Source organism: Ictalurus punctatus, chromosome 12 (genome assembly GCF_001660625.3).
Source record: "Ictalurus punctatus breed USDA103 chromosome 12, Coco_2.0, whole genome shotgun sequence".
Taxonomy (NCBI): Eukaryota; Metazoa; Chordata; class Actinopteri; order Siluriformes; family Ictaluridae; genus Ictalurus; species Ictalurus punctatus.
In genome coordinates, this window is record NC_030427.2 from 682,501 (window position 1) to 697,122 (window position 14,622).

Genomic DNA, 14,622 nt, shown 5'->3' on the forward strand with positions numbered 1-14,622 from the left:
TAACCTGGAGACACTACAGTGAGTTACTGACTTACTGTCTCTTTACTCTACTGTATCATACTGAATAGTGTGTGTGTGTGTGTGTGTGTGTGTGTGTGTGTGTGTGTGTGTGTGTGTGTGTTTATGTTGATGTTGTGTGTTTACACTGATGTTCTTCTCTGTCTTACAGCATTAAGGATAATACACTCACCAGGACTGGCGTATGACAGGAGTCTCACCTCAAACCTCTTCTCCAGGATAAAGCAGTCTTGGTGAAGAGTTAGAACCCGTCCCACATTTCCAGCAGTTTGGGAGCTGAATCATTAAACTTAAAGGGGCAGAGCAGAAACAAAGTCAAGAACAGGCAGAAGGTCGTACACAGGAGAAATCAACACACGTAACCAAATATCTGCTGTACAAAGCAACGGCACCGATCTGCCCCGGGGATGGAGACTGACGAGGCTTAAGTACACGTCCGGAAATGTACAGCCAACTCATCCCAAAGCACGAGGCGGGAGCAGGCGTGTACGAGATGTGATCGTCCAATGGCAAGCAGGAACATGACGCACTGCAGTGGACTGGGCTTAAAAGAGGAGGAGACAAGACACCCATCCCTCCCCCGACATAGACACACGAATGGAACATAGTACAAACAGAAATACAACTGAGGACGTAACAATGGCCAAGTATCAAATAAAATGTAAACGTGCATTTATGAAAGTAATGTTGTTAGTAATTGTTTATAAATTACCATGGTAACACAGAGCTCCAAGGTATAAAAATATGGAGTTTGTCATCAACCAAACAGTAACCAGTTTTAATACCTAAAAAAGTTCACGTAGCAAAATTTAGCAAAGCGCTTTACAGTAAATTAAAATGTAAAATTAAACTAATGAAATGTTGTGCAGCACATGCTTATGTTAATGTTTGTTACATTATATGATCATATAAATAAATACTCCCAAAGTCACCAGAATTGAAAGCTTTGGTGCTGTTAAACATTTAGAGATTGAGGTTGTGGTGACTCAGTAGTTCACTCAGTATATCTGGGTAAGACACAGTGAACGACTCACTGCTGTCATTCATGAAGAAGTCATAAACTCCACTGGAATAATAAATAGGATATAATAAAACCATGAGTGGAAATTATTGGTGTAAGTTTGTTGGGATAGACTTCCTCCAACCTGGAACTATATCCTCCAGTCCACGCGGTGGCGGTAACGCGCCTAACAGCTGCGTCGCCGACCAGTAGAAATCACAGAAGAAGAAAAAGCTGCAGCGGGTATCTCCTGAGCAGTTGAGTTATTACACCGAACTAATCATCTCCAGATTAAATTATTTCTGATAGTTTTACAGTTAGATTTGATCCAGTTTAAAAGTAAAAGCTGGTTATTTTGTCTCTGTTTGAGGAATTAAAACTAAAACGTTCTGTTTTTAAACCCGAGGTAAGTTAAACGGAAGCTGTGTGGCTGAATCCCAAATTGATGTCATTTCCGGTTTAAGTGCACTACATTAGGGATGAAATAATGACAGTCTACACCCTATGTAGTGCACTATTTAACTCTTGAGGAGAGATTTGTTATTCTGTTTTAGCGGCACTATTTAAGTATAACCTTACTTTATCCTAAAATCCATTGTTTGCTCCCTGCTTATAGCAACTAAAATAAACAACAGTGAGTGTAAAAGTGGCTGTCATTTAGCAGCTAAATTAACTTTATATTTCTGTAATGTTTTTAATGTATAAACTGATAAACCGAGGTAAAGCTGGGTATATATTGGACATTCACTTAATATTCAAGCTTCTCTCTTCTATTTCTCAAGAAATAAACACAAAAAGGACAAAATGTGTGTGTGTGTGTAGCTGGCGAGTTCACGTTGTAAAGAAATAATACGCACATGCGCACGTAAGCATTCATGTCAACATGTCCGCCATATTGATGAGGGAAAGACCGCGCTTTAAACAAATACAAGTAAACGGAGGAGCTGTGGCTTTAGACATTATATATACATTGTCTTTAGACATTTAGCTCATTGTCTTTAGACATTATTTTACTTGTTTACTTTTGATCATAATGTTTGAATTAGACATTACTGATCTTACTCGCGCTACACTCTGTATCAGCGCGTCTACACCGCGCGTGATCAGCAACGCGGCCTCAGCAACGCGGCCTCATTACTAACACATCACTTCCAACAGAATTTACACTGCAAGTGCGCAAATACAGCATATAATGACAAACTTAAATTAAACGAAACATTTTGAACAGCTTGCGACCGCATCACTGTCATGCTTCCGTGCTCCACAAACTCTGCTTTATAAAGTTTATAAACCTTCTCGTCAGTGTTTAATCCCTGACTTAGAGGACACATAATTTCTTCCTCAGTCACGTGATGATTTCTCCTCCGTCTGATGAGGACTGAGGTCATGTTGGGAATAAAAGATAACGCTGACAGAAAGTAAACTGAAGAAAGTCAGTGTCGGTGACTCTGAGGCTAAAGCTAGCGGTGTCGCATTACGTGTGTGTGACGATTTTCTGACATTGCTCCTCTTCCGACTACCTGCTCAAGTGACGAGAGGTTAGGCTATATAACGTTGTCATAAAGTGGTGTCGGTGCGGTTGTATCGGGGTAGTTTTACAAGTACGAGTACATGAACACAGTATCGGGCTGACACCTGAGTACTGGTATCGGCATCGGTGCATCCCTAACACACACACACACAGTTAAATTGGAGCAGTGAACCATAAGATCTTTGATGACGTCATGTACAGGTCAGAGGTCTAGAACTCTCTTTCCTTCTCTCCTCCCTTGATAATCGTTGTTTTAATGTAATAATGTATACATTGCATTTATCTCTGTAATCTTCTTCCCTATTTGTGGATATTCTCGAGTGAAATAGTCGAGGCCTCCTACGGAACATATTAAGTTACACAGGAGCAGTGAAGAGAATAAACATGACTTTTGGTGCTGATGATTAAATATGGCAGTTTTATTATGAACCCACTACATTAGAGAAGGAAATACTGGATGTGAAGTGTATTAGTGCTAGTGTGTGTGAATAGACTATCAGTTTAGATACTGACCCTGAACACTACTAACATGCAGTGCTTTCTTGGGGTGGTGATGAAGTTGGAGTTGAACCGGTAAGAAAGATATTAGAGAGAGGCTTCTTTACACTCCTGAGGATGTTCAATTAGAACCTGCACCAAACTCCCCTGATTCAAGTCATCAGCTAATTAAGCGGCCTGCACGAGCTGAGGTGGGTGCTTTAGAGCAGATAAAACACCAAATGTGTTAGATAAGAGTTCAGAGCCTGTGTTCTAGACACATGATTTAGAGTGGAGACTTGGGTCCTGAGCTTTGGAGTTACTCTGATTATAGGTTTCAGTGAGGTAGTGACTGAAATTAAGGAGAGGAACTGAGAATAAAGTTATAGTCTTGCTGAGTAAACAAAGAATAAGGTTATATTAGTGTTATGGGGAAAAAATAAGCTTGTAGCAGTGCTGATGAAATACATGTACATGTCAAAAACTGCTAGAAAAAAACTCAGAACATTTGCTTAGCCTAATACTTTCTTCCATCTGCACAAAATTATTATTTTAGCAGCTGCTTTTGCAGTAGAAAGCCTTAAAGTCGAGGGTCCCTGTAAGTATCTATGGAGAAAGAGGAGCAGTGCACCATTGACATCATGTACAGAGTTAGCATGAAGGTGTGACTGAGAGTTTTTAGAAATCATTTCCTAATCTTATGCTAATATGAATACTACAATAATAATAATAATAATAATAATAATAAGAAGAAGAAGAAGAAGAAGAAGAAAGGGTGATGAATAAAATAAATATAAAGTGTGTTTTAGGCAGCGCTGTGTGGTGTTCTGGATGGACCTTGACTGCCATCGTGTGGTCATGTTTAGGAAGTGCATCTTTCCCCGATCATTGTTGTTTAAAGCCGCAGATTATAAATCTATATTCCTGCTGAGTGTGTGTTTATGACCTGGATGTTGAGTGGCTTTTAAACCTTCTACATAAGCACCATTTCCGGCCTCTTTGAGTCCCAGGTGACGATCTCCTTTTATTTTCAGATTCTTACTGAGGTGCTGTTTTCCACATGCAGTGCTTGGCTGTGTTGGAGGCCACCAAGAAAGACTTCCTGGCTGTCATGTGGAAGCTAAGTGGGCTGGGGTATGTTGTCCTTCATCAGCTGCCATTGATTTAATTTCTGTTAGACAGCCTCATGATTTACCAAACATGTTTTTCTTTTTTAGGTCAAAAGGGTTTCTGGCCATGGTGCTTGTGCTGCAGTGATCTTGTTCTCCATCACACTCCAACACAGGTAGCCATCTTCACCCTCTCCCAAAAGGTGATGGTACGACTCTGAATAAACACTCTATTATTATAAATAAAGTGTGACTGTGTCTTGTAGTCCACCCACCAACCTTTTTCTGTTCAGTGGTTTGACTTGTGCTACACAGAGGTGAGTCCAGTTATGCTGCAAGAAGTGTAAGTATGATGGGGTTGACGAGTGGGAGGAGAGGTTCTTCCTGTGCAAGGTGCTGCTCTCTCTTCTTTCAGCATAGCTCCTGGTCTCAGAACAGGTTTAGTTCATCGTTGCTGGTGTTGTGTAGAGGATGTTATATTGTGAAAGTCACAACTATCCCCGCTCAAGGTCTTGTGAAATATTTGACCTTATTTGTGACTATATTCACCATGATACTTTCAGCGGTTACTACATTAGTGTCCTTAATTTTTTTTACTATTTAAAGATTGTTTAAAAGTTTATTACAGGCTCAATGAATGTTCTTCTCCTTCACTAGAAGATAAAGGCCCGGTTTCACAGACAGGGTTTACATTAAGCCAGGATTAGATCTTCAATAAATTAGGACATTTCAGTAGCTTTTATAAACGTGTCTTTAGAAAAAAATATTTCTGGTGCACATCCTGAGATAAAACAATGGCACTGACGTGTTTTAAGATCGGTCCGTGCAAGTAGCTTTCAGTTAAAACAGCTCAAAGATACATTTTAGTCTGGGACTAGGCTTAGGCCTTGTCTGTGAAACCAGGGGGAAAAAGAAGGGTGTGCTTTATTATGCTCTCTGCAGAATATGACAGAAGAAATGTGACTCACACCTGTAACTATAAAAAGCAGGTAGAACTGCAGTTAGCATGAAACCTCAAATGTGTAGCTGGGCTGGAAATTTATTTTTGTATGCATGTATAATATTTTTTCTCTTACAGATGGACCAGCAAACAGATTTAAAGGCTGTTGTGAATGATGGGTTACAGAAATGTCTTCCTGTGTTTATTACTATTTGAAGTTATATATTCTGATTTGTAAGCAAGATTATGAAGTCTCCTTTTGCTAATCATTTTACAGCATTATTAAATAGTCCATGTACACAGTGTTTATCCCGAGTGCCTTTTTGATGTATTTTATTATCCTGCACAAAGCAAAAACACAATTTGAGTGTAGATGCCCCTCGTAAATATTAACATAGTAAGAGCAAATGGACAAGTGAAACTAATCAATATAAAATCTCTAAAGAAGGGCATGATGGTACTGATTTTCTTTTTACACACATGGTATGCACGTACTTGGAGTAAATTTTAATGAACAGAATATGGGTTCTATTCAGTACTTGACAAATGATTCAGTGCGGATCAAATGTGAACAAATGAGCCATGAATGTATGTGTGTTCTATATAGTATCATTTTAAGTGGATTTTTACATGACATTAAAACCCCAGCCAGGCTGCAGGTTGTTGTTTTTTTTTTTAGAGCAGGACACATTCATCCATCCATTTTTCCTACACAGAGTCAAGACTCACAGGGGACTCGGGGCACAAGGTGGGGGGACACCCAGGACAGGGTGCCAAGCTATTGCAGGGCACAATTGCACACATTTTTTTAGAGATGCCAATCGGCCTATGACACATGTCCTTGGACTGTGGGAGGAAACCAGAGTACCGGATGAAACCCCCTGAAGCACGATGAGAACTACGATGCACGGCAGAGGCAGGAATCGAACCTCCAACCCTGGAGGTGCAAGGCAAGCATGATAACCTAGGGGCAGCAATTGCCTTGGGCCCCGAGCTAGCAAGGGCCCCCAAAACACTGCATAAACTTATAGTTAAGAAAGTTTTATTTTTACATTTTTCTAATTATGTTTTTTCTAAAAAATGCCATCAGAATACTTACTTCATGAGTGGCGTATTGTGGACCGGGTGTGGTGATCCACTCTGGGCCAGAAAGTCCAGGGCCACTTTTAGGCCCCGTACACGCCCGATTATTGCTGTTAATGCTAAATAACAAGCTGAAAACCACTAACCACTACACCACCACATAGGATACAAGTTTTATTTTATACATTTAAAATATACATCTTTTATTTAAAAAAAAATAAATGTGTGAGTTGCATTTTTAATGATAAATAACATATGCTGACATTTTAAATATTAATGTTAAAACACTGAAATGAGGGCCCCATCCCTATATTTTGTCTATGGCCCCCAAATCACTAAATCCGTCTAGTTTATCCGCTTCGCTGTCTGGGTGACGCAGAGACCAACTGTTTACCAAGTGACTTTATTTCCAGTGCTTTTTGAACTGTCTCTCAGCCCTAAATAGTTCCGCTGTATTTGTGTGGAATTGGGATGAACGTCTAGTTAAAGGGTTGATGTCTCGCTGGCGCAGTGATTTGTTCTTTAGGAGTGGTTTTCTCTTGAACAGCTCTCTGTGTGGAGACTTGAGGTAGTTCTGTAGTCACAGGTGCACAAATCAGTCACACAGCTCCAGCTCCACCTGCGCCTCTCGCAGGGAAACGGTTTCTGTGCACTGGCTCCGTCCCAAATCACCTTGTATGGAATGTCTATCTCTAGTGCACTAGGTGCGGTAGAGACTCCATTCGTTCAGACCGTGTGTAGTGTACCTAGATACAGTCGTGCAGGATTTGGGCACAGGCCACGCTAATGAAACATCATCCATTTCAAGTCAAGTTGCTATTGTTAAACATTTCACTAAAACCTGTATGGAAACGTTGCTGTTCAGTTGTTCTATAAGCGCAATTTCAACCAAATACTGTGGAGTGTAAAGGTTTGTACCCCCTTTTGGTTTCTTTTGGACGGAAGGGTGTTAAATGTCCTAAACACTACAAAATTTGACTGCAAGTAGAAGTTAATTTTATTATCAGACTCAGATATCCATGTTAATATTTTCAATACTGATCATTAGTGTTAAATGACTTGATGATTTTGTGGTCAGTAAACCGTTTTTGTGTTGATTTTGATGTATGTTTTGGATCACTGTCCTGCTGGAAGATCCAACCACGGCCCATTTTAATCTTTCTGTCAGAGGCAGTCAGGTTTTTATTTAATATCTGTTGATATTTGGTAGAGTCCATGATGCCATGTATCCTAACGAAATGCCCAGGTCCTCTGGCAGAAAAACATTCCCAAAACATTAAAGATCCACCTCCATATTTAACCGTGGGAATGAGGTACTTTTCCATATGGCTACCTCTCTGTGTGCTTCAAAACCACCTCTGGTGTTTATTACCAAAAAGCTCTATTCTGGTTTCATCTGACCGTAGAACCCGATCCCATTTGAAGTTCCAGTAGTGTCAGCACACTGAAGACACCTGAGTGTGTTTTTGGATGAGAGTAGAGGCTTTTTTCTTGAAACCCTTCCAACAACTTGTGGTGATGTCGGTGACTTCAGATTGTAGTTTTGGAGACTTTCTGACCCCAAGACACAACTAACTTCTGCAATTCTCCAGCTGTGATCCTTGGAGATGTTTTGTCCACTCGAACCATCCTCTTCAGTGTGTTGAGACGATATAGACACGCGTCCAATTCCAGGTTGATTCATAACATTTCCAGTTGACTGGAACTTCTTAATTATTGCCCTGATGGTGGAAATGAGCATTTTCAATGCTTGTGCTATTTTCTTATAGACACTTCCCATTTTGTGAAGCTCAACAACCTTTTACTGCACATCACAGTGGTGCTTGAAAGTTTGTGAACCCTTTAGAGTTTTCTATATTTCTACATAAATAGACACAAGATTTTCAGACAAGTCCTAAAACTACACAAAGATAACCCATTTAAACAAACGTGACACATATTATACTTGGTCATTTATTTATTGCAGAAAATAATCCAATATTACATATCTGGGAGTGGCAAAAGTATGTGAACCTTTTGCCTTCAGTATCTGGTCTGACCCCCTTGTGCAGCAATAACTGCAGCTAATCATTTCCAGTAACTGTTGATTAGTCCTGCACATGGGCTTGGACATCAGTTTTGGCCATTCCAAACCAATAACTTTATTGTTCTTTAACCATTATTTGTTTTGGGCCATTGTCTTATTGCATGCCCCACTTTCTCTTGAGATTCAGTTCAGTTCCTGGGTTCATTCTTGCCCTGCGTTTGGGGAACTCACCACTACATGAATTATAATCTTTCAGATAGCTTGGAGATTTAGTACATGTAGACCTTCTCAACTCAGGGTTTTCCATCCCAAGGAAAGTTTCTGACGCAGCCACTTCAGAAGTTCCTCCCAGTTTTTGTTTGTGACTTTCCTCAGAGAATGAGGAACCTGAGTCTTTTGTAGAAGGCACTGGAATGTCAACATCTGGCCGTGAAGTGTCTTACAACTCTGGTGCTATTGATGCATTGTACCTGTCTCTCACCTGATCAATATGTCAGTGCACTACTTGCCCACTTCCCAATGCTACTGTGCACCATACAGGACCAGTCTTTTTCTGAACTGTTCCTGGAATCCAAGTAGGTCCAGAGATGAGGTTCCTAGTATACACTGGGTCACCCACCACAAGATATCTTTCCTTTCCATGTTGGTCATGGTACCATTTTTGTCTCAATTGTTTGTCTCAATGAGACCCTGTGTAGACCAGTTTCCTTCCACACAACTGATTTGCCAGTGGTCGACTGTGGCGTCGTTCGGTAACTGAACAACACTCTGGCTAGCCTTTTCAATGGACTCTCCAGCACTCTTTTCATCAGGGTTTTGAGTGTTTGAACGGCCCTTTCAGCCAGACGCCTGGAAGATGCATGGTAGGGTGCTGTGCTTGTGTTTGATTCCGTTTCTTTCCATAAACTCTTGGAATTCAGCACTGGTAAAAAACAAAGAAACTGCTATGGTCTGACATCACTACTTTTGGTATCCTGTGTTGGCTAAAGGTTTGTCTTAAGCACTGAATGGTAACTGTGGATGTAGACTTGATTAACAGATAAACCTCTATCCATTTTGAGAATGCCTCTACCACGATCAAGAACATTCTACCCATCCACGGTGCACCGTAATCAATGTGAATCCTTCTCCATGGCTGCTCTGGTAACTCTCACGCATGCAGTGGCGCATTTGCCAGAGCGTTTCTGTTTTCCTGACAGACTGCACACGATTTGACCAATGCTTCCACCTCTGCATCCAAGTGTGGCAACCACATATAGCTACGCACCAGGCCTTTCATCCTGGTAATTCCCGGATAGGTTTGGTGTAGATGTCTTAGAAGAGCCGCACGCCGCGGATGTGGAATCACTACGCGAGTCCGCCATAACACAAAGCCTCCCTGTATGCAGAGTTCATCCTATTTCCTTACATATTCGGGATGTCACGATACCAAAAATCTAGTCGTCGGTACCGATACCACCAAAAGTACACGATGCTCAATACCACAGTGTGGTTTTTATTTTAAAAAAGAGAGAGAGAATTAAAAAAAAATATTAAATTAAAAACTCCTGGAGGACATCCTCCTCTGGCTGATACTGGCAGAGAGAGAGAGAGAGAGGGATATTTTAGTTCAAACACTGTCTGACCATGACTAATAAGTGCTAAGGTGCACTCCTAAACGCACACACACCCCTTATACTCTGAATGCAAGCATTAGTTTAAATTCACTGATACGGTGTCAGGATAAAAAGATTTATTAAAAGCATGAACATGTGAATAATTATTAGTGACATGAGGCTACATTTAGCTGACAGGACACGGGCTGAATGGCGATGCATGGTGGTCCATTAGGAGGTAGTTTATAGCACTGCAATGCGTTAGCGTTTAACAAATAACTGGATATCGCAAACATTACATGGAGCATAATGTTAGCTGATTTCACGGCTACAATGCCAGCTGTCTCAAACATAATATAGGACCTGTCTTTCAGGTGTAATCCTGTGGCATTCATTTTGTGACCTAAAAATACCTCTACTTCTCCCATGAACTCACACTTGCTCCTTCTTTGTCTCAGTCCACTCTTTTCTATCCTACTCAGTACCTCATCCAAGTTCTGCAGATGTTCATTAGCCCCTGAGACTAAAATGTCATCCAGATAAACTGTGACGCGTGCGATGTCTTGCAGAATCCCTTCTATTGTGTGCTGGAAGATCGCTGGACTTGAAGCAACTCCAAATGGTGGCCTGTTGTAAGTACATAATCCCTTGTGCATGTTGATTGTAACATACTTATTGGAATTTTTGTGCAGCATTATCTTCTGATGCGCATGGGTCATGTCCAGTTTGGAGAATTTTTCCTCCTGCCAACTGAGCAAATAAATCTTCTACCTTGGGAATTGGATACTGCTCCACACTAGAGCTGGATTTACTGCGAATTTATAATCCCTACAGATTGGGGTCGAACCATCATTTTTCTGACTGGAACAATGGGAGCTGCCCACTCTGCAAACTGCATTGGTTCAATGATCTCGTCTTCCACCAGCCTCTGGAGTTCTCTCTCCACACCTCGGATTGTCTCTCCAATACGTTAGCCAATTTATGACCTGGTACATTTGCTACTGTATTTACCAGCTGAGGCAACAAATGATTTCCGTAGCCCCCCCCCACACACACGTCTTTGAATGTTGACTCTTTGATGTTTGAATGTTGATCTTTACTGATGATCACTCCACAGCCTGCGTTAACTTCAAATACCACCTCCATGCTATTCACTTCAGTGGTTTGTGTGATAGGAGCAGCCCTAGGTAAGTCAAACTAAACAGAACCCTTACCTTCACTACAGTGAGAGAGAGGCCTTTAGTTGCATAGATGTTACCCTGGCTCCTTTATGACCTTACAGACTACTACTTGTCTTGCTCTTGGAGTGATCTTTGTTGGTTGATATCTTCTGGGGAGGGTAATGATGGTCTTCAATTTCCTCCATTTGTGCACAATCTGTCTGTGACCAAATATTATCATTTTGTCTCATAAACCTTCAAGTACCACTGAATATATCTTGGCCTCACTTATTGTTCTGAATGAGTAAGAGAATTTGGCTTATGTGTTACCTATCCCTGTGAAACAGGAAGTCATGGTTGAACAATGTCCTGTTCCTAGTTTCCCAAGTGTACAAAAAAGTAAAATATCAAGGGGAATATACTTCAAATACATTTCTTATGGATTCATAGGGGTGCCAATAATTGTTGCACACCCATTTAACAATTTTTTTTATAAACTTGTGGTGTTTGCAATTGTTTATCCATGAGAGCAGAGTATTTTTGTGAATTTTTTTTTTCTTCTTTGCTCATATTTACCAAGGGTGCCAATATTAGTGGAGGACACTGTACATGTCACTCTCAAGTGGAAACCTCATGACACACTGTTACTTTTCAGGAAATAAAAACCTGTATTTTGTGAAGTCAGCACTGTTACAGTTGGTATTGTGGCTGTATATAAGGTCGAACACATCATTATATTAACATTTTACCAAAATGAAGCTTGTTTAACCGCATGTTTATTCCTTACATAATACATATTAAACGCAAAGCATGTAGGGGTTCTACATGCATATAGTATTTGCACAATCAATAACCTATTCGAGTAATACATTGTCGTATATAAACTTGATTTTGTGTTTGTGTCTGCAGTGTCCAAAGCCCAGGCTGACCCCCACCCCTTCAACCTCTGCAGCAATGCTGGTAGCACTCATACATCTATTTCCCAAAGACAACCTCTGGATATGACGCTGAGCACGTGCACTCAACTTCTTTGGTGGACCATGGCGAGGCCTGTTCTGAGTGGGACCTGTCCTGTTAAACCGCTGTATGGTCTTGGCCACCGTGCTGCAGCTCAGTGTCAGGGTCTTGGCAATCTTCTTATATCCTAGGCCATCTTTATGTAGAGCAACAATTCTTCTTTTCAGATCCTCAGAGAGTTCTTTGCCTTGAGGTGCCATGTTGAACTTCCAGTGACCAGTTTGAGGGAGTGTGAGAGCGATCACACCAAATTTAACACACCTGCTCCCCATTCACACCTGAGACCTTGTAACACTAACAAGTCACATGACACCGGGGAGGGAAAATGGCTAATTGGGCCCGATTTGGACATTTTTACTTGGGGATGTACTCACTTTTGTTGCCAGCGGTTTAGACACTAATGGCTGTGTGTTGAGTTATTTTGAGGGGACAGCACATTTACACTGTTACACAAGCTGTACACTCACTACTTTACATTGTAGCAAAGTGTCATTTCTTCAGTGTTGTCACATGAAAAGATATAATCAAATATTTACAAAGATGTGAGGGGCGTACTCCCTTTTGTGAGATACTGTAAGTATATAAAGGTATATAATATAATCTAATATAAAGGTATGAGGAATTTAATTTGCCATACATTGCTTGCTTACATGTTTACACCAAGATCTGTAAACAAGTTATTTTTATATTTTTGTTTTGCGGGCAGCCCTGGAAAAGAAGAGTCCGAAAGACGTGCCCTTCTCCAAGCTTTAAAGGAGAAGATCCAGGGCTGTTGAAGCTGCGGTGGAACTGAGACTTCATCATCCACAGATCTTTAGTTCTTCTTCCTAAGTCTCAGTTTCTTTTTAGTCTTTTTATTTTTAGACTGGTCAAAAGACTGATTAGTGGAAGTGAAATGATAGACGAACTTTTAATTACTTGCTTTATTATTTGCAGGTGCTTTGTACAGTAAGACAGGGTAACTAATACTCAAAAGCTTGTTTTGTGTGTTAACATGTACAGTAGATGTACATATTTTTTTCTGGTCCTGTGTGACTGCAGAATGTAGTGCAGTTAACACAGTAAATTTCCTTGGATGCTCACTTTTAACTCGAGGTCACAGTTTGCCCAGACATCTTTTTTTAAATCCGTCAATCCGTCACCCACACGTCATTCTGGGGGACGAAGAGGAGGAAGCTGGACAGATAAATTTATTTATTTATTTATCATTGCTGTGTTTCCTCAACTGAGTGCAGAAAGGAGAAAAACAACAGAACTGATTTAAAATAAAAAAATATAGAAAACAATCTAATGTAAGGTTCTGATCCGGTTTGCTTTCAGCAGGAAGGCTGTCCTCTTTCCTGTTGCTCTTTCTCTTCTATTAGTCCATTTGTCCAGTCTGAATCGGTTTGATACGTTTCGAGACGATTCGGTGTCAAATAATTTTCTAGTGAGAGTCGCACACTTTCAAACGAATTAGACTGAGATGAGTATTTGATTCTCACTAGAAAGTTATTCGACTCTGAATCAACTCGAAATGAATCAGTCAAACTGATTCAGACTCTATAAAAGGACTATGAGATGTGATTAAGATGTATATTCCAATGTTTTGCTTTACAATTCCACTGTGTGTGTGTGCGTGTGTGCATGTGTGTTTTTCAGGAGAACGAGAAACTCTGACACAAGAGTACATCCTGACCATTGGTACTGTGTACACATCAACATACACACACGTCTCCATGCTGGACATCTCAGGAGCTTTCACACACAGTGCTAGGAATATCCCGGGACAGAGAAACGCACCTCCAAAGTGAGCGAGTTTAGTGTCAACCGGTGAAATTTGCTGTAGCGTGAACACTTCGCCTCTGTGAGCTTCACTCTCTGTCAGGTTCACTGTAATTAGACATAAAATGTACATAATGTTTATTTTTCATACATTTAGGATTTAATTATTTTTTTTCTTTTTTTTCCCTTTTTTTTTTTTTTTACTCTTTGAGGAACAGAAATGATCTTTTGAGGCAGCTTCTTCATCACTACCTGCTCCGTTTGACTCAAAAATGTAATGACCGGTTTCAAAAAGTCACAATGTCTTCAGTTCATGTGATTTTACTGTTGAATTTAAACAGGAAATGTGAAATATTTTTTCCCTTTGTTTCCTCTACTGTCTTTTTGCTGTGATCTTGAACACAGTTGTAATTTTTTTAAAATAATAAATAAATGATCATTCTAGTTCTCTCACTTTCCTTGTCCTAATTGTCCTGTATCTGTTAAATCCGTTTCATCTGTTCTTTCTGTCTGTATGAACACTTGTAGAAATGACTTGTAGTCCATATTTTTAAATGATTCGTGATTTTGAATTTAAATAAAGATATTCTTTAATTCTGTATTTTGTCATGTAATTCTCATTAGAAATCAGAAGATCAGATTAAAGCCACAGCTTCTTTACCTGCCGAAGCTGTAAAACTTTCAATAAACCAGTCAATAGATCAACTGAATAAATGTAGATTTTTATTTACTGATTAGATGTATTGATGGTGTTGATAAATTATTTGAAGATTTTTATTGATCTTGAACAATCATTCAGTTAAATATTTTTTTTTAAAAAACTTGATAAATAGTTGATGAAATAAATGTGGTGTAATGTACTGAGTCAAATATGAAAACTACAAATAAATAAAATCTATTTA

The 14,622-nt window shown here is 39.9% G+C and overlaps 1 protein-coding gene across 3 annotated transcripts in view; it reads left to right on the forward strand.

Moving 5' to 3' along the window:
* Nucleotides 1-949, forward strand: part of LOC128634114 (NLR family CARD domain-containing protein 3) — a 16,664-nt gene extending 15,715 nt beyond the window's left edge. For all 3 annotated transcript variants that reach the window (XM_053684345.1, XM_053684347.1, XM_053684346.1), the window contains 2 exons: nucleotides 1-18; nucleotides 170-949. The exon at nucleotides 1-18 is cut by the window's left edge and continues 159 nt beyond it. In XM_053684345.1, the coding sequence (XP_053540320.1) occupies nucleotides 1-18; nucleotides 170-206 (55 nt within the window). In that variant the 3' untranslated portion in view covers nucleotides 207-949. The remainder of the gene's footprint in view (nucleotides 19-169) is intronic.
* The last annotated feature ends 13,673 nt before the right edge of the window (nucleotides 950-14,622 follow it).